Source organism: Somniosus microcephalus, chromosome 10 (genome assembly GCF_052327205.1).
Source record: "Somniosus microcephalus isolate GS21.2 chromosome 10, FLI_Smic_1.0, whole genome shotgun sequence".
Lineage (NCBI taxonomy): Eukaryota > Metazoa > Chordata > Chondrichthyes > Squaliformes > Somniosidae > Somniosus > Somniosus microcephalus.
The window spans coordinates 226,015,573-226,036,100 of record NC_140996.1 but is presented as its reverse complement, the minus strand read 5'-3'; the positions used below and the strand labels follow the sequence as shown (position 1 = coordinate 226,036,100).

The 20,528-nt window shown below is 48.0% G+C and overlaps 1 protein-coding gene across 1 annotated transcript in view; it reads left to right on the top strand.

Moving 5' to 3' along the window:
- capn5a (calpain 5a) overlaps positions 1-20,528 on the top strand; it is a 128,503-nt gene that overhangs the window by 68,691 nt on the left and 39,284 nt on the right. The window contains exon 3 of the mRNA XM_085999680.1: positions 19,994-20,125. Within this exon, the coding sequence (XP_085855806.1) occupies positions 19,994-20,125 (132 nt within the window). The remainder of the gene's footprint in view (positions 1-19,993; positions 20,126-20,528) is intronic.

Here is a 20,528-nt window from a genome sequence, read left to right as displayed (position 1 = left end):
GTCCTGTTGATGTAGGAAAGAAAACCTGAGCTCAGTGGCCATGATCTGGGATTGAGGGGACAGGGAAGCGAGCGAGCGATCCTTAGTGAAACCACAGCAGTGACGAGCTGGACTGTTCCACTCCTCTACAGGGATTAGGAGGAACTGTTTCTATTTTATTAGGTTTCTTTTATAGCTCGTTGCCTGTCAACATCTGGCGAAAGCTGCAGGAAGGAACTTGGCAGCTGTGAATCATTTGTTGTTGGGCGGGGAGGCAGGAACATTAATTGTTGGAAAATATGAATGTTTCAAGAACTTCAGTTTAACTCCTTGAAACGCCCAAAGTTTTCAATGTAATATCTTATCTTCAATCCAGCCAAATGAACCATTGAATAACCTAGTTGTACTCGTGAGGATGGGGGCAGAGAATATAATTTTGTGCGGAATTAAAATCCTGTTTCCGCATCCTCAGTAGCTACCAAAATACTCGTGGGGGAAAAAAAGTTATTTTATAAGTCTTCCCCTCCACCCATGCCTCAATGCTGTCAGCTGTGACTCAGTGGGCAGCACCCTCGCCTCTGAGTCAGAAGGTTGTGGGTTCATAGTCCCGCTACAGATACTGGAGCGCAAAAATCCAGGCAGATAGTTGTAATGTCCGAGTATAAATAATACACGTGTAAAGTCCGCACCTCAATAATACACGGACTTCGGGAGAACAGTTTAACAGGTATTTTACTGAACAAGAGGCAGCTTGAAACTGAAACTACAGAAGCCTGCTAGGGCCTTTTATACAGGGGTGGTCACTGCCGGTACTGCAGTCTAAGACCAGTTATTCCTTTAAAGGTACATACACAACAACACGGACTGCAGGAGAACAATAAAACAGGTATTTACTTGAACAGAGGGTAACTTAAGACTGAAATACAGAAGCCTGCTATGGCTTTATAGACAGGGGTGGTCACTGCCGGTACTGCAGTATAGAATCAGTTCTTCTCTTAAAGGTACATACACAACAATAGTGGAGCTGTGGGCTCCAGAGGGAGTGCCGCACTGTCGGAGGTGTGCCGTCTTTCGGATGAGACGTTTAACCGAGGACCCCGTCTGCTTTCTCAGGTTGGACGTAAAAGATCCCACGGCCACTATTTCGAAGAAGAGTGGGGGTGGGGGAGAGTTCTCCCCGGGTGTCCTGGGGCCAATATTTATCACTCAAATTACATCAGTAAAAACAGATGATCTGGTCGTTATCGCTTTGCTGTGTGTGGGATCTTGCTGTGCGCAAAATTGGCTGCCGCGTTTCCTACACTACAGCAGTGGCTACCCTTCGGAAAGTGCTTCATTTGGCTGTAAAGTGCTTTGGGAGTTGGGGCAGGGGAGTGGGGGGATCGTCCCTTCATCTCAGAGTCTGGGTGGGCGCTTAGAATTCCAGGCTCAAAAATCAAGAGTTTCAGCTTCAAAACCAGCCAGGTGACAACTCGAGGTGCAACATATACACCAGAACTTACGGTAATTGTTGGGAACCTCTCCAGTGCTGGATAGTCAGAGATTCCAACATTCTAGCACAAGCTGCCTGTAACACAAATCCTTCTCCGCACTTCCGCTGTTTCAATGTTTCTCTGCTGTGGAATGCTTGACATTTAAAATACCTTTTTTTCCACTTTATTTTTTCTCCTCCCTCCCTCTATTTTCCCCCTCCCTTTTTCTCCTCTCTCCCTCCCTTCTATTTCTCCTCCCTCCCGCCCTCCCTTTTTCCCTCCTTCCCTTCCCTCTCTCCCTCCCTTCTATTTCTCCTCCCTCCCACCCTCCCTTTTTCCCTCCTTCCCTTCCCTCTCTCCCTCCCTTTTTCTCCTCCCTCTTATCTTTTTTTGTTCCCTCACTCTTTTATGAGATCATTTAGAATCTGTGCTACGGAACCATGTCTGTTGATAAATAATTGCGGTGCGTCTCTGCGATGGGTCTCTTAGTGCAGGAGGGTGGTGTGTGTTTGCCCAATGTGTTGGCGAAGTTTCTGATTTAAATTATGTGGACATTTTTTTCTAAAGGAATAGGCAGAGACTTCACGTTCTGAGGTTACATCTTGTACTCTGCTTTTCTGCACTTTGTACAGCCATTTTGTCAATGTATTCCCTCCTGGTTATATATTTAGTTAAAAGTCCCATTTCTAGCCTGTTTTTTTTACTCTAACATTGATGAATGCCTCGCTACCCCTCGGCTAAAAGGCCACCAACTCTCTTAACTAGCCACCGACTCCACCACTCTCCCTGGCCACTGTCGGAGGCTGCACCAGACTGCTCAGGACCTCGGCGTCCATTTGACCCTGAACTGAGCTCCCGACCCCATTTCCGCTCCGTCACCAAGCACGCCTACTTCCACCTCCGCCATCGTCCGTCCCCGCCCTGGCCTCCGCTCCTCTGCTGCTGAAACCCTCGTCTATGCCTTTGCTGCCTCCGGACACGACTATTCCAGCCAACACGCTCTCGGCCGACCCTCCTACCTCGGAACCTCCGTAAACTTGAACTCGTCCAAAACTCTGCTGCCCGTATCCTCCTTTTTAAGATGCTCATTTAAAACCTGCCTCTTTGGCCAAGCTTTGGGTCATCTGCCGTACTATCTCCTTATTTGGAAATGTTGTGGCCAGCTTTGAAATAAAGGGTGAACTGCTCCATCTGTCGGGAGTAAGGCCCATTATTGGATGTAGACGTATGCTGCACGAGAAGGAAGATGACTTGGGCAAAGGTGGAAATGATGAGAGCTCTCAAACAGGAAATGCTGGAGGACGTTTAGCCAATTCAATTTCAATTTTATTTGTCACATAACCAAATACAAGAAGTGAAATCCAGTCAGTGAAATGCTTTTATTTAACAAGCCGAGCGCACCAAGCAGCAAAGGACACTTAGCTGCCTGGTACGCACGGAGCCCGCAAGGACGGCAGCCATCTTCATCGGCGCCATGTGGTGTGATTGGATTTGCTAAACACTGAAATGAATGTACAGTATCTGTGTGGGGTGGGGAATTGACATTGTCAAATTTTATCTTGATAATTGCTCCTGTGAAGCGCCCTGGGACATTTTGCTGCATTGGAGGCGCTATATGAATCCAAATTGTTGTTTCCTTTCTCCTCCGCCTGACAGCTAATGCACCAGACAGAGTGTTCCCATCACCAGTGTCCACAACCAGTAATTGCGGCCATTAGGATTATCACAGCATAGAAACATACAACATAGAAACATAGAAGATAGGAGCAGGAGTGAGTAGGCCATTCGGCCCCTCGAGCCTGCTCCGCCATTTAGTGAGATCATGGCTGATCATCCAAATTCAGTACCCTGTCCCTGCCTTCTCCCCATATCCCTTGCTCCCTTTAGCCTTAAGAAATATATCCAACTCTTTCTTGAATATATTTAATGAATTGGCCTCTACTGCCTTCTGTGGTAGAGAATTCCACAGGTTCACCACTCTCTGGGTGAAGAAATTCCTCCTCATCTCTGTCCTACATGGCTTACCTTGTATCCTTAGACTGTGACCCCTGGTTCTGGACTCCCCGACCATCGGGAACATCCTTCCTGCATCTAGTCTGTCTAGCCCTGTTAGAAATTTATAAGTTTCAATGAGATCCCCTCTCATTCTTCTAAACTCCAGCGAGTATAAGCCCAATCAACCCAATCTCTCCTCATACGTCATTCCTGCCATCCCAGGCATCAGTCTGGTGAATCTTCGCTGCACTCCCTCCATGGCAAGAACATCCTTCCTCAGATAAGGCGACTAAAACTGCACACAATACTCAAGATGTGGTCTCACCAAGGCCCTGTACAACTGCAGCAAGACATCCTTGTTCCTGTACTCGAATCCTCTCACTACGAAGGCCAACATACCATTTGCCTTCTTAACCGCCTGCTGCACCTGCATGCTTACCTTCAGCGACTGGTGCACAAGGACACCCAGGTCTCATTGCACTTCCCCTTCTCCCAATCTATTGCCATTCAGATAATAATCTGCCTTCCTGTTTTTGCCACCAAAGTGGATAACCTCGCATTTATCCACATTATATTGCATCTGCCATGCTTCTGCCCAATCACCCAACCTGTCCAAATCATACTAGAGTTTCTCGGCATCCTCCTCACAGCACACACACCCACCCAGCTTTGTGTCATCTGCAAACTTGGAGATATTACATCTAGTTCCCTTGTCTAGATCATTAATATATATTGTGAACAGCTGGGGTCCTAGCACCGATCCCTGTGGTACCCCACTAGTCACTGCCTGCCACTCGGGAAAAGACCCGTTTATTTCAACTCTTTGCTTCCTGTCTGCCAACCAGTTCTCTATCCAAGTCAGTACCTTGCCCCCAATCCCATGTGCCTTAACTTTACACGCTAATCTCTTATGCGGGACCTTATCGAAAGCCTTCTGAAAGTCCAAATACACCACATCCACTGGTTCTCCCTTATCTATTCTACCAGTTACATCCTCAAAAAATTTTTTTGAGGATGAGGAGAAGGAGAGGGCCCTGCCCAATGCATTAGACACTGAACTCTGGTAGGACTGGGGTTGAGGTGGGGGTGGGGGGGGATGGGTGGATGGTGCGAATGGATACCAAGGGGAGGAGGGAGGATACATGGCAAGGGAAGGGGGGCAGAGTGTATAGGGTGGGGAGCAATGTTCCCTCTAATTTTGTTTGGCACCGCGTGGCCCCTTTAAGGAGCTGTGCCGGCCATTCAAAATACCGCGCGTGGGTGTTTTATGTATTGAAAAGCCATCTGCGCGGGACCCCTGGAGTGTGGTGGGGAGTGGATCGCAAAGAAGACTTGCATTTATACAGCGCCTTTCACGACCACCGGACGTCTCAAAGCACTTTACAGCCAATGAAGTACTTTTGAAGTGTAGTCACTGTTGTAATGTAGGAAACGCGGCAGCCAATTTGCACACAGCAAGCTCCCACAAACAACAATGTGATAATGACCAGATAATCTGTTTTTGTTATGTTGATTGAGGGATAAATATTGTCCAGGACACTGGGGATAACTGCCCTGCTCTGCTTTGAAATAGTGGCCATGGGATCTTTTATGTCCACCTGAGAGGGCAGACGGGGCCTCAGTTTGACGTCTCATCTGAAAGACAGCACCTCTGACAGTGCGGCGCTCCCTCAGCACTGCACTGGAGTGTCGGCCTAGAGTTATGTGCTCGCATCCCTGGAGTGGGACTTGAACCCACAACCTTCTGACTTCTGGCGAGAGTGCTGCCCACTGAGCCACAGCTGACACTGTGGATGAAATTGATGGCATTGAAGGGGAGAGGGAAAGGGGCAGAAGTGCTTTTGGTGAAGGATGGGGGGGGCAAGTGGGGTAGGGGTGGGAAGGAGAGTATTAGCCTCGACGGAGGGGGGAGAATGCCAGTTGCCAGCGTGATCTCTTGGGGGGGAGAGAGAGAAGAGCTTGCATTAGAATCTAGAATTCATTTTTTTTTAAAGAAAATAAACATGTTCCATCACCTTGAATCGCTGGCCTTGGGCATAGGCCTTTATTCAGGCCTGGTCTTTGGTTTCATGTTCTTTTGAGTTTTTAAAAGCTTTTGAGTGTTGCAGTTGTTTGATCTGAACAAGTACCACATAATAGACTTGTTAGCAAAATTAAAGCCCATGGGATTAAAGGGCCAGTGGCTGCATGGGTACAACATTGGCTAAGAGACAGAAAGCAGAGAGTAGCGGCGAACGGTTGTTTTTCAGACTGGAGGAAGGTATACAGTGGTGTTCCCCAGGGGTCGGTATTGGGACCACTGCTCTTTTTGATATATATTAATGACCTGGGCTTATGTATACAGGGCATAATTTCAAAGTTTGCAGATTATGCAAAACTCGGAAATGTAGTAAACAATGAGGCGGATAGTAACAGACTTCAGGAGGACAGACAGACTGGTGAAATGGGCAGACACATGTCTGATGACATTTAATGCAGAGAAGTGTGAAGTGATACATTTTGGTAGGAAGAATGAGGAGAGGCGATATAAACTAAAGAGTACAATTTTAAAGGGGTGCATGAACAGGGAGACCAGAGGGTTTATGAATATAAATCTTTGAAGGTGGCAGGACAAGTTGATAAGGCAGTTTAAAAAAGCACACGGGATCCTTGGCTTTATTAATAGAGGAATAGAGTACAAAAGCAAGGAAGTTGTACTAAACCTTTATAAAACACTGGTTAGGCCTCAGCTGGAGTATTGTGGTCAATTCTGGGCACCACACTTTAGGAAGGATGTCAAGGCCTTGGAGAGGGTGCGGAGGAGATTTACTAGAATGGTACCGGGGATGAGGGACTTCAGTTATGTTGGGAAACTGGAGAAGTTTGGGTCATTCTCCTTAGAGCAGTGAAGGTTAAGAGAAGATTTAATAGAGGTGTTCAAAATCATGAAGGGTTTTGATGGAGTAAATAAGGAGAAACTGTTTCCAGTGGCAGGAGGGTCGGTAACCAGAGGGACAGAGATTTAAGGTGATTGGCAAAAGAACCAGAGGCGACATGAGGAAACATTTTTTTACCCAATGAGTTGTTGTGATCTGGAATGCGCTGCCTGAAAGGGTGGTGGAAATGGAGTCAATGGTGACCTGGCCTCAGACCTACTGAGTGTCAGCCTTGGCTCAGTGGGCCGCACTCTCGCCTCCGAATCAGAAGGTCGTGGGTTCGAGTCCCACTCCAGAGATTTGAGCAAATAATCTAGGCTGAGGGAGTGCTGCACTGTCGGAGGTGCCGGACGGTCTTTCAGATGAGACGTTAAACCGAGGCCCCGTCTGCTCTCTCAGATGGACGTAAAAGATACCATGGCGCTATTTCGAAGAAGAGTAAGGGAGTTCTCCCCAGATCCTGGCCAATAATCAACCAACGTCGCTTAAAAAAAAACGATTAACTGGTCACTATCACATTGCTGTTTTTGGGAGCTTGCTGTGCGCAAATCAGCTGCTGCGTTTCCTACATTACAACACTGACTACACTTCGAAATTGGCTGTAAAGCGCTTTGGGACGTCATGAGGTTGTGAAAGGCGCTATAGAAATGCAAGGGTGAAAAATTGATTCGCGTCCCCTTTGGGGCGCTAACTTCGCCGGGGCACTAAAAATTAGCGCCCCCGTGACCGGAATTGAGTGGTAGCGCCCCAAGAGGGAAGCGGGGCGCTACTGGATGCGCCCCGCCTCCCTCTTGGGGCCTTGCACAGCGTGACCCGGGGCCCAGCTGGGCCCCCGGGGATCGGGTGTGCCAGCAAAAGTGCCCGGCACTCCCGGGCTCATGGAGTGCAGCCAGCACTCTGTGGGGGAGCGGGTAAGGAGGCCGGGGACGGCAGCGGAGGCAGGTGCTGGCAGGCGGCCAGCAACTAAAATGGCCGTCCGGCACCTCGCCTTTAAATAGCCTCTGCCCCGGCCGCAGGTAGGTCCCCCTGACCCTGTCGGACACAGCGTCCGACGGTAAGTCAGAGGGCGCTACCAAAGATCGCGCACGGCGATGACGTCATCGCCGGCAGCGCAGTGCCGCGGGGCGCTAACGGTTAGCTCCACCGCTAACCTCCCGCTGAATTTTGCGGGAGGTGTTGGCGGTGCTGCGCCTGGGCGCAAGTCGCTTTGCGCCCCGTTAGTGCCCTCTTAACAAGAGGCGCAAAACAACCGAATTTTTCCCCCCCAAGCCTTTACTTCCAACAATTTCTGGCTTTATTTGGTTTATCAGTAAATGTGTAGCATCATCAACAACAACTTGTGTTTATATAGCACCTTCAATGTAGGAAAACGTCCCACGGCGCTTCACAGGAGCGATTATCAAACAAAATTTGACACCGAGCCACATAAGGAGAAATTAGGGCAGATGTCCAAAAGCTTGGTCAAAGAGGTCGGTTTTAAGGAATGTCTTAAAGGAGGAAAGACACCCTCAAGGATTTCTTGCACTCAATCCCACTCTACACACCAAGTGTGGCTTTAATTGTAACTAGATACTAAAAACATGATGGAACTCCAATCTGGTTAGGTGTTCCCTGCCTGGAATTCCATAGGGAAGAGACTTCTAACCACAGGACTCCTGCATGTGTTTACCCATCTCCAGCCAAGCTGGCTGAATGACTCATTGCTCATGGGTTCCCTTGGAGCTGTTGCTTTGTCTTCCCTGTTAAACCTGCAGGAAGGAAAGAAAGACTTGCATTTATACAGCGCTGTTCACCGGACGTCCCAAAGCGAATGAAGTACTTTTTGAAGTAGTCACTCTTGTAATGTAGGAAACGCGGCAGCTAAATTGCGCACAGCAAGCTCCCACAAACAGCAATGTGATAATGGCCAGATAATCTGTTTGAGTGATCACAGAATCACAGAATCACAGAAACCTCACAGTGCAGATAGAGGCCATTTCGGCCCATCGAGCCTGCACCGACACATATCCCACCCGATCCCCGTAACCCCACCTATTTAATACCCCTAACACTAAGGGTCAATTTATCATAGCCAATCAACCTAACCCGCACATCTTTGGACTGTGGGAGGAAACCGGAGCACCCGGAGGAAACCCACGCAAACACGGGGAGAATGTGCAAACTCCACACAGACAGTCGCCCGAGGCCGGATTCGAACCCGGGTCCCTGGCGCTGTGAGGCAACAGTGCTAACCACTATGCCACTGTGATGTTGGTTGAGGGATAAATATTGGCCCCAGGACACCCGGGAGAACGCCCCTGCTCTTCTTCGAAATAGTCCCGTGGGATGTGAAGTAATAGGAGGGAGGTCTATTGGGATTGCGATTGCACAGAGAATTCTGGAACTTTTCCAAAGGCTGCAAGACACTCCCTGAAAACTCCCAGACAGTATGTTGGCGTCTCCTATACAGTGGATATTATAAAGAACAGCGGACATCTGGGAACGAATGAAGAGTTGAGAAGTTTATAGGGAAACTCATATTGTGTGCGAAAGACCCATTCAGCCTTGTGCTTCCACTGGCTGTGTGCAGTCTATCCTGTCATAGACTCGTTCCCCCCCACCCAAAGCTGAAGGAAAGTTATGCGAAAATACTCTCTGGTCCCTAAGGATAGTGAGGAAAATGCCTGAATACCAACTGAGGTATCAACCTTGGCTCAGCAATAACACTCTCTTCATCCATGCCTTTCTTACCTCTAGACTTGACTATTCCAACGCACTCCTGGCTGGCCTCCCACATTCCACCCTACGTAAACTTGAGGTCATCCAGAACTCGGCTGCCCGTGTCCTAACTCGCACCGAGTCCCGTTCGCCCATCACCCCTGTGCTCGCTGACCTACATTGGCTCCTGGTTAAGCAACGCCTTGATTTTAAAATTCTCATCCTTGTTTTCAAATCCCTCCACGGCCCTCGCCCCCTCCCTATCTCTGTAACCTCCTCCAGGCCCACAACCCCCTGAGACATCTGCACTCCTCCAATTCTGGCCTCTTCAACATTCACGATTTTAATCGCTCCACCGTTGGCGGCCGTGCCTTCAGCTGCCCGAGGCCCTAAACTCTGGAATTCCCTCCCTTAACCTCTCCACCTCTCTCTCTCCTCCTTTAAGACGCTCCTTAAAACCTCCCTCTTTGACCAAGCTTTTGGTCACCTGTCCTAATATCTCCTTATGTGGCTCGGTGTCAAATTTAATTTGATAATTGCTCCTGTGAAGCGCCTTGGGACATTTTACTATGTTAAAGGGGCTATATAAATAATAAGTTGGTTGTTGCTGAGTCAGAAGGTCATGGGTTCAAGCCCCATTCCACAATCCACATTATCTAGACTGACACTCCCGGTGCAGTGCTGAGGGAGTGCGGCACTGTCGGAGGTGCCGTCTTTCGGATGAGACGTTAAACCGAGGCCCCGTCTGCTCTCTCAGGTGGATGTAAAAGATCCCATGGCACTATTTCGAAGAAGAGCAGGGGGGAGTTGTTCCCCTGTGTCCTGGGCCAATATTTACTGCTTACGTTAAATGAAGAAAAAATAAATACAAGTGATGGAATCCGATGCCAAACTGGAAAATGCTGGAGATACACATCAGTTGTCAGCATCTGGAAGGTAGGGAGAGTTAACGTGGCAAGTGCTGACCCCTCGTACAGAGTCGTTCTGATGAAAGGTCTCCACCTCTTGATCTCTTTTGAGCTGCTGACTGACCCCCCGTATCGCCAGCATTTTCCACTTTCTATTACATAACTTATTTTGTGCTCTGCCCGCTCTTGGTGAGGGTGATGTACAGTGTGGTTTACTTCAGAAACAGGATGCATAAAATGTAATTCACACAATATGAGGTAGAACGCAGGGGGTTTACGATCACCATCCCTGAGACCTTCACAGCACGGACAAAAATAACACATGCCCTTATACTATCACACTCGCCCACTTGTACACTCACACCTAAACGCTCTCCGACTCACAACTACACACTCACATCTACACACTCGCAGACTCATGCACTTGTACACTCACACACACTTTTGCACACACTTTTATACACACTCTCGCGCGCACACACTCGAGTGCACACACTCTCGCGAGCACACGCGCGCACAGTCTTGCGCGCACACACATTCTTGCGCGCACAGTCTTGCGCACGGTGCTTAGATGCAGCCTGCTGACGGGAACGGACTGTTTTGCTGCTCCGATCTCCTGACCTCAGCAGCTGATTACGTGGGTGCCTCTGTTGATTCTGGAGGTGCTGGACAGGTTCACGGTGGCAGTTTTCGAATAGAGTGGAACATTCGTCGGCCTTGTAATGCTCGAGGGTGGGGCTGGAATTGCGGTATTTCAGTGAGTGCATTCTCTGCTGAGTCCCTTTGTTCTGTTTTTCTGGCTGGTTAACAATACTTGCACAATATGCAGGAAATGGCACCGCCAGGGAGAAGGTCAGGGTTGGCAACTCTGATTGACTGAATGTATACCTGAAGTTTTTAGTACATAATGTCCCGCCTCTCCCCCCACGCTCCCGCCATTGGTCTACCCAACATGTCCATCCTCGTGACGCACCGTCTCCCCACGGTCAATTGGAAAGCGAACAAGCTCTTCATGATGCAGTTGGATGATTCTTGACTGTCTAGCAGCCTTTATTCCCCCAACTGCGATATTTTTATAATTAATAAACAAAAGTGTTCAAAGAAATTGGGGGTGGAAAACACGCGTTTTTTTTTAATGCCCTTCTGATGTTTCTCCCGAGTTACTCGCAGCAGTGTCCCGGAGATTAATCTTCCCTCTCGTGTGGAGGTAGAAGATCCCAGGGCACTATTTCGAAGAAGAGCAGGGGAGTTCTCCCCGGTGCCCTGGGGCCAATATTTATCCCTCAACCAACATCACTAAAACAGATTATCTGCTCATTTTATCTCATTGCTGTTTGTGGAACCTCTTATTTCTCATTTTCTTATGCATTCGCCCTCTCTCTCTCGCTCTCTGTCTCTCTCTCTCTCTGTCTCTCTCTCTCTCTCTGTCTCTCTCTCTCTCTCTCTGTCTGTCTCGCTCTTTCTGACTCTCTTTTTCTGTCTCTGTTTCTCTCTCTGTCTCTCTCTGACTCTCTTTTTCTGTCTCTCTGTCTGTCTGTTTCTCTCTTTCTGACTCTGTCTCTCCAATTCCAATTCCAATTCAAATGCTTTATTGGCATGAAAGTTTACAGAGAACCATATTGCCAAAGCTTACATAGCAAAAAGGTACAGTTTTCCAACATTCTGTAGGTGTCAATCGATTTGACATTTGTTGGGTACATACAATATTACTTTTAAACAATATTAATTTTAAGCAGTCTTTCTACTTCATTTGGTACGTTCAATATTAATTTTAAACAGTCTTACTTTTAAACAGTCCTCAGGTTGTGACATGTTGTTACATATTTGGCCCCAAGGTATGGTCTGTCTCCTTCTCCCAGGACTAATCTCAATTTTGACAGGTCATCCAATTCCTTGAAATCTGGGGTTGTTTGGCTTAGCTTGTTGAATAATATGTTTCTTGATGTGTTGAATTTTTCGCATTTTAGGAGGAAATGCATTTCTGTTTCAACCTCGCCGGCCAGACATTGATCGCATATTCTATTCTCTCTAGGCTGTCAGGATTTCTTGTATCTGCCTTTTTCAATTTCCAGTTGGTGGTCGCTTAGTCTGTACCTGGTGAGGGTCTGTCTCTGTTTTGTGTCTCTGATGGTCGTGAGGTAGTCTGCCAGTTTATATTCTCTTTTTAGGGCCCGGTAACATTCTAATCTGCTTTGGCTTTCGGTTATTTTGTTCCAATGTTCCAGGTAGGTTTCTTTGCATTGTTTAATGATTTGGTTCACTCGGATTGGTGTTTGGACGGCTGTGTTGGTCTGGGGCTGGTCAGGGTCCGGCTGAGTACTTAGTTTCAGTAGCAGCTGACTCAGGGGACTCTTTTCTGGGTTTAGCTCTTGGGTCTGAAAGGCTTTGAAATGAAGGGTGTCTGGGGAGCTAGATTTGAGGTGATTTAGGAAGTTTAGTGCTCGTTTTTGGATGTTTATTATCAGTGGGTATCTGCCTAGTTCAGCTCTCTCTGTCTCTCTCTGTCTCTGTCTGTGTCTCTCTGTCTCTCTGTTTCTCTCTCTGTCTCTCTCTCTCTGTCTCTCTCTCTCTGTCTCTCTCGCTCTGTCTCGCTCTCTCTTTCTGAGTCTCTGTCTGTCTGTGTGTTTCTCTCTCTTGTCATAGAGTCATAGAGTCATAGAGTAATACAGCACGGATAGAGGCCCTTCGGCCCATCGTGTCCATGCCGGCCATCAAGCCCTGTCTAATCTAATCCCATATTCCAGCATTTGGCCCGTAGCCTTGTATGCTATGGCATTTCAAATGCTCATCCAAATGCTTCTTAAATGTTGTGAGGGTTTCTGCCTCCACAACCCTTTCAGGCAGTGAGTTCCAGACTCCAACCACCCTCTGGGTGAAAAAGTTCTTTCTCAAATCCCCTCTAAACCTCCCGCCCTTTACCTTGAATCTATGCCCCCTAGTTATTGACCCCTCTACTAAGGGGAAAAGCTCCTCAGCATCCATCCTATCTATGCCCCTCACAATTTTGTACACCTCAATCATGTCCCCCCTCAGCCTCCTCTGCTCCAAGGAAAACAAACCCAATCTGCCCAGTCTCTCTTCATAGCTGAAGCGCTCCAGCCCTGGTAACATCCTGGTGAACCTCCTCTGCACCCTCTCTAACGCGATCACATCTTTCCTGTAGTGTGGCGACCAGAACTGCACACAGTATTCCAGCTGTGGCCTAACCAGTGTTTTATACAGCTCCATCATAACCTCCTTGCTCTTATATTCAATGCCTCGGCTAATGAAGGCAAGTATCCCATATGCCTTTTTTACCACCTTATCCACCTGTTCCGCCGCCTTCAGGGATCTGTGTACCTGCACACCCAGATCCCTCTGACCCTCCGTCTTGCCTAGGGTCTTTCCCTTCATTGTGTATTCCCTTGCCTTGTTAGACCCCCCAAAGTGCATCACCTCGCACTTTTCCGGGTTAAATTCCATTTGCCACTGTTCCGCCCATCTGACCAACCCATCTATATCGTTCTGCAGACTGAGGCTACCCTCCTCGCTATTTACCACCCTACCAATTTTAGTATCATCCGCGAATTTACTGATCATACCCTTTACATTCATATCCAAGTCATTAATGTAGACCACAAACAGCAAGGGACCCAGCACCGATCCCTGTGGTACCCCACTGGCCACAGGTTTCCAGTCACAAAAACAACCTTCGACCATCACCCTCTGCCTTCTGCCACTAAGCCAGTTTTGTATCCAATGTGCCAAGGCACCCTGGATTCCATGGGCTCTTACCTTCTTGACCAGTCTCCTGTGCGGGACTTTATCGAAGGCCTTACTGAAATCCATGTATACCACATCCACTGCGTTACCCTCATCCACACACCTAGTCACCCCCTCAAAAAATTCAATCAAATTAGTCAGACATGATCTTCCCTTGACAAAGCCATGTTGACTATCCCTGATTAATCCTTGCCTCTCCAAGTGGAGACAAATTTTGTCCCTCAGGATTTTTTCCAGTAATTTTCCTACCACTGATGTTAGGCTCACTGGCCTGTAGTTCCCCGGTTTTTCCCTACTACCCTTCTTGAATAATGGTACTACATTAGCGGTTCTCCAGTCCTCTGGCACATCCCCTGTGGCCAGAGAGGTCCTGAATATATGTGTTAGAGCCCCCGCAATCTCCTCCTTTGCCTCACACAGCAGCCTGGGGTACATTTCATCCGGGCCTGGGGATTTATCCATTTTTAGGCCAGCTAAAACCGCCAATACCTCCTCCCTCTCGATGTTAATATGTTCGAGCATATCACAGTCCCCCCGCCCTATTTCTATGTCTACATCGTCCTTCTCCATAGTGAAAACAGATGCAAAAAATTCATTTAGAACCCCTCCTACATCTTCCGGCTCCACACACAGATTGCCACTTTTGTCCCTAATGGGCCCTATTTTTTCCCTAGTTATCCTTTTACCCTTAATATACTTATAAAACATCTTCGGATTTTCCTTTATTTTGCTCGCCAGTGTTATTTCATGGCCCCTCCTTGATCTCCTAATTTCTTTTTTAAGTATCCCCCTGCACTTTTTGTACTCCTCTAGGGCTTCCTCCGTCTTTAGCCTTTTGTATCTACCAAAAGCCCTCCTTTTTTTCCTAATCCATTCCCGTATATCCCCTGACATCCACGGTTCCCTGTGGTTTTTGGAACCACTCTTGACATTTATGGGAACATGTTGCCCTTGTATGATCTCAATCTCCCTTCTGAAAGCCTCCCATTGCTCCGATGCGGATTTTCCTACAAGTAGCTGATCCCAGTCCATTTTGGCCAGATCCTGCCTTATCCTATTAAAATCGGCCTTCCCCCAATTTAGAACCTTTATTTCCGGCCCATCCCTGTCCTTTTCCATGACCACCTTAAATCTTACCATATTATGGTCACTATCACCAAAGTGCTCACCTACTAGCACTTTTTCCACTTGGCCGGCCACATTCCCTAGAATTAGGTCCAGTACCGCCCCCTCTCTTGTAGGACTTTCTACATGCTGGCTCAAAAAGCTCTCCTGGATGCACTTTAAGAATTCTACACCCTCTGAGCCTTTCACACTTTGACTATCCCAGTTAATATTGGGGAAGTTGAAATCCCCCATTATTATTACCCTATTATTTGCACATTTCTCTGAGATTTGCCTACATATCTGTTCCTCTATTTCCCCCTGACTGTTTGGAGGCCTATAGTACACTCCCAGCAAAGTGCTTGCCCCCTTTTTGTTTTTAAGCTCCACCCATATGGCCTCATTAGAGGACCCTGCTAATATATCATCCCTCCTTACTGCAGTAATTGACTCCTTAATTAATATTGCGACACCCCCTCCTCTTATACCTCCCCCTCTGTCTCGCCTGAAGATTCTGTACCCCGGAATATTGAGCTGCCAGTCTTGCCCCTCCCTCAACCTTGTCTCTCGTTCTCTCTTTTTCTCCCTGTCGCTCACTCTATGTTTATCTTTTGTCTGTGTCTCTTGAGTATTTCTCCCTCCCTCTCTCTCTGTCTCTCTCTCTCATGTAACTTGTCCTCGGAACTGGTGATGGATACACACCTTGAAAAGTTAAAACCAGTTTCAGCTCTCTTTACAGAAGTGAACTGCTTTGACCTGCTGTGCCCTTCCAGCATTCCCTGTTCTTATTGTGTCTGTGTGTATGTGTCTGTTTCTGTGAGTGTGTCTGTGTGTGTGCGCGCGTGTCTGTATGCGTGCGCGCGTGTCTGTGTGTGTGCGACCCAGGGAGAGCTGTTAGGGACGAGGCCGGGTGGGCAGGGAAGATTATTCAGAGTGCTGACTAATGCTGACTGGCGATCGGTTAAGTCTCTCTGTGCAGGTTGTGGCTCCACTGGCTCTATTGCTACATCCTCTTCTCTCTTAGGCAGTCCCTCGGAACCGAGGATGACTTGCTTCCACATTAAAAATGAGTTCTCAGGTGACTGATGAGTCCAATGCGGGACCTACAGTCTCTGTCACAGGTAGGGCAGACGGTGGTTGAAGGGGCGGGTGGGTGGGGTGCTTGGGTTGACGTGCCCTCTGCACTGCCTGCGCTTGGCTTCCGCTTGCTCCCGGCGAAGAGACTCGAGGTGTTTGGCGCCTTCCCGGATGCTTCTCCTCCACTTTGTGCGGTCTTGGGCCAGGGATTCCCAGGTGTCGGTGGGGATTTTGCACTTTTTCAAGGAGGCTTTGAGGGTGTCCTTGAAGCGTTTCCTCTGCCCACCTGGGGCTCTCTTGCCGTGTCGGAGCTCCGAGTATTGCTACAGCAAGCTCGGTGAATTCTTGATTGACAGAAGGTATTTGGCTGTGGAAGTTACCTGGTGTATAATGGTTCCAAATATCTGTCTGGGGATTGTGATTACAGCAGTTAATTTAAAACAGTAAAATAAATGAGTTGCCTGTCAGGCTAACTGATTGCCTGAATTATTTTCTAAACTGTTGCTTAATAAGGTGATTTAACACCAATTCACAGAATCACAGAAACGCCACAGTGCAGATAGAGGCCATTTCGGCCCATCGAGCCTGCACCGACACATATCCCACCCAATCCCCGTAACCCCTACACCAACACATATCCCACCCTATCCCCGTAACCCCACGTATTTAATCCCCCTAACACTAAGGGTCAAATTATGATAGCCAATCAACCTAACCCGCACATCTTTGGACTGTGGGAGGAAACCGGAGCACCCGGAGGAAACCCACGCAAACACAGGGAGAATGTGCAAACGCCACACAGACAGTCGCCCGAGGCCGGATTCGAACCCGGGTCCCTGGTGCTGTGAGGCAACAGTGCAGGTTGAAGTCTGTTTCTAAATGGTAAACAGTTTGGGAACAAAATTAGGAGAATTTACAAAATGTTTCCCAAATTTCAAAAGGAACCATAGGCGATGCTGGCTGGAGCTCATTGTTTCCTTTTATACCAACTTGTGATGCCACAGCACTGTCACACATCCCCCCCCGCCCCCATGTGACCGCCCTAGATCAGACCAGGTATCCAAACTATTGTCAGTGCCTCACTCCCATGTCTACATGTCCCCTCTTTTTGTTCATGGGATCTGGGCGTCACTGGCGAGGCCAGCATTTATTGCCCATCCCTAATTGCCCTCGAGAAGGTGGTGGTGATCCTCCTTCTTGAACCGCTGCAGTCCGTGTGGTGAAGGTGCTCCCACAGTGCTGTTAGGGAGGGAGTTCCAGGATTTTGACCCAGCGGTGATATACTTCCAAGTCAGGATGGTGTGTAACTTGGAGGTGGTGGTGTTCCCATGCGCCTGCTGCCCTTGTCCTTCTAGGTGGAAGAGGTCGCGGGTTTGGGAGGTACTGCCGAAGAAGCCTTGGCGAGTTGCTGCAGTGCATCTTGTAGATGGTACACACTGCAGCCACGGTACGCCAGTGGTGGAGGGAGTGGATGTTTAAGGTGGTGGATGGGGTGCCAATCAAGTGGGCTGTTTTGTCCTGGGTGGTGTCTGTTTATACACTGTATGGATAGATCTGCATTTATGTGTTCAACCATAAATGTTTTTTCGGTGCTTTGGCAACATAAGATGTACCTTGTCATGCCAATAAAGCAATTTGATTTGAATTGAATTGAGTTGAATTGAGTGTTGTTGGAGCTGCACTCATCCAGGCATGTGGAGAGTATTCTATCACACTCCTGACTTGTGCTTTGTAGATGGTGGAAATTTAGATATCACTTCCTTTTCCTTTACTTTATAGGGGGTTTGCAGAGGCGTGTTTGGTCAGTCAGCTTTGCCTCTGACTACCTTCTTTGAGCGGTTCGAATCCCTCGCCCCCTGGGTTCTGGACACCGGACTTAGATACAGGCAGCGATACAGAAATCGAGTAGACAAGTGGTTTGGTGTAAAAGAAACAAGATTTTATTGAACTGAAAAATGATAACGACCTTACACGAGAAAATTACTGGTACAGCACACTACAGACATAAAACGCTTATATTTAAAGGGAATGGGGAACAGACGGCAGAATCGAGGGAAAACAACTATATTAGCAATCCCCTTAATTCCCACCCCCTATACCTAACTAGATTAGACTATGAGGGGCCAGAACTTCATGCTCACCAATCCAAGAACTTGTTACGTTTAAAAAAAAAGGTTGAAGGTTTTGGGTTCCCTCCTTGTGCACTCTGTGACCTGCTGACGTCACGTGGTTCCAGCGAGCTGCAAGGGTGCCGTCCAGGTAAAATACCCCAATATTAAAGTCTCTGCCTGGGTATTTTACCTCGCAGGACGGGCTCTTCTTCAGTTGACGTTCTTCCTTGGTTGAGCCTGTTGGGTTGAATGAGCTGGACTGAGGGCCCGTTTATTCGAAGCCCCACGCAGTCGTCTTCATACAACCCGTCCTGGTTGTAATCTGGCAGCGAGTTGAGAGGTAGGAGAGAAGAGGCAAGAGAGAGAGAGAGAGTGGCTTCCTGATGGGCCCATAGTCATACCCCCATCGGGAGCCCTTATCTGCGCTCCAAATCAGTTGAGTCCTTTGTCTGATTTGTGTGACCTCGTTTAAATGTTTAAAAACGTTTATAAAAATGACCTGTAAAGTGATAGTCGTTATGTCTAAAGTAGCCTCGAAACCCTGGCTGTTGTTAAAGACAAGTTGTGAATTGCTCCCATTCAGGCTTAATGTCCCTGGTGAGCGGTTCCCGATTGAAAATGCAGAAAGCCTAATGGCTTGATGGAGCCCATTCCAACTTAATGACCGGAACGTACAGTCTTTTGTTCATTTATCAGTCCTTACAAAGTCTTTGATTAGTTTAAAACTTGAACTCCTTGACCTGCTTGTTTTGCAGAACCTTTGGTTTAAAATCCCATTGGGTCTGGTCACCAGGTTTACCGCAGCCATTTTGGGAACCCTGGTTTTAAAATCAAGTCCATCCAGGGTCCCTTTTAATTAATAACTTCGGGGAATGTTGGAATTTTGAGAACCTTACAACTTTAAGATTAAAAATCAATCAATTTTGAAGTATAGAAGTGCTTATAATTATCCTGAATACCTCATTTGTGCATTAATATTTGGGATTCCCTTTGGGACTCTGATGTAATTATGTGTTTCCTCTAATATATGTGTAAAGGAGCGTTAATTCAGCTACGTAGCTGACGTAAGAAAACTACTAGGCACTTGGTCTAAGCGTTAAACAAAGCTTTAATCAACTGTTTTACAACATGGAGGTCTAGTTGTGTCCTTCACTAGTTCCTGTTAAGAATGTCCTGCGCAAGCTGGGCCCGTGCCTGAGTATTTATACTCTCCCTGGACAGCGCCACCCGCAGGCCGCTCAGTATTATTTCATAAGTCTTTCTTTCTTTCATGAATGACTGATTCATGTCAGTAACCACTTGTTTTCATGTGTCACAGTCATATAACCAAGGTTTGTTTTTGTCGGTGTTAGTCAGTTACGCAAGTGCCAGCCTTGGCTCAGTGGTTGCACTCTCTCCTCTGACTCAGTCGCTTCAAGCCCCACTCCAGGCCTTGAGCACATAATCTAGGCCGATACTTCAATGCCGTACTGAGGGGAGTGGCGACACCCCCTGTCAGATGAGACGTTGGCCCGTCAGCTCCACACGGGCAAGACGATGGAGCAAAGATACGGCCTTGGATCACAAAAGACTAGGCTTCCCAGCGCAAATCAACGAGGAATCATTTTAATAATCAAGGTGAGATTCTGGGGCGTTTTTTAACCCGACTCGCTTGGCATTGACCTGGCGGGCGGGCCAGTTAAAATCGCCCTGGGCTCTTACCTGTCCGAAAGCCGCCATGATCGCAACGTCTGCAATTTTAACCTGCTCTCCTGAGCAGGCAGCGAGGGCAGGCGCCCGGAGCCAACGGGGTCCTTCTTCACACATGCATGTTGCGGCCCGATGACATCATTGCGACCTGACTGTAATTTTAACTCGGGCCTGAGCGGGGAATCCACCCGGAGTTAAAATCGGGGCCCCTAGGGTCTGACTCTCCTCACACCTGTCGGGAGTCGATGTTTTATTTTCTCTTTTTTTTTTGTTGCCCCCCACAGGAAATCTGCAGCAGTCCTCACCTCTTTGTTGACGGGATGAGTGCCCATGACTTGAACCAGGGCCAGCTGGGTAACTGCTGGTTCGTGGCTGCCTGCTCGTGCTTGGCCTCGAGGGACGCTCTGTGGCAAAAGGTAATTGTCCCTTTTAAATCTCTCTTGGCCTCCTCGCCACCGAGCAATGACTGCGGAACAGGCTCGAGGGGCTGAACGGCCTGCTTCTGCTACTATGTTACACTTGGGCAACATTCCTCAAATGGCCGAGTATCTCCCAGTACTTTACAAGGGAAGAGGCAATGAAGGAGTTTAGAGGAGGGAGGTGAGTGAGGCCATGGTTGAAGAGACGAGGCTCTTTTCTTTGAAGAGAACGAGGAAGGTAGCAAGTGAAAGTGGTTTTCACACAAAGGGTGGTGCAAATCTTGAACTCTTCCTCCCTTCCCCAAAGGCTGTGGATGCAGGGGTGCAACTGAAATTTTCGAGATTGAGATTGATAGATTGCCATTAGCTAATGGTGTCCGGGGATATGGAGTTGAGGTAC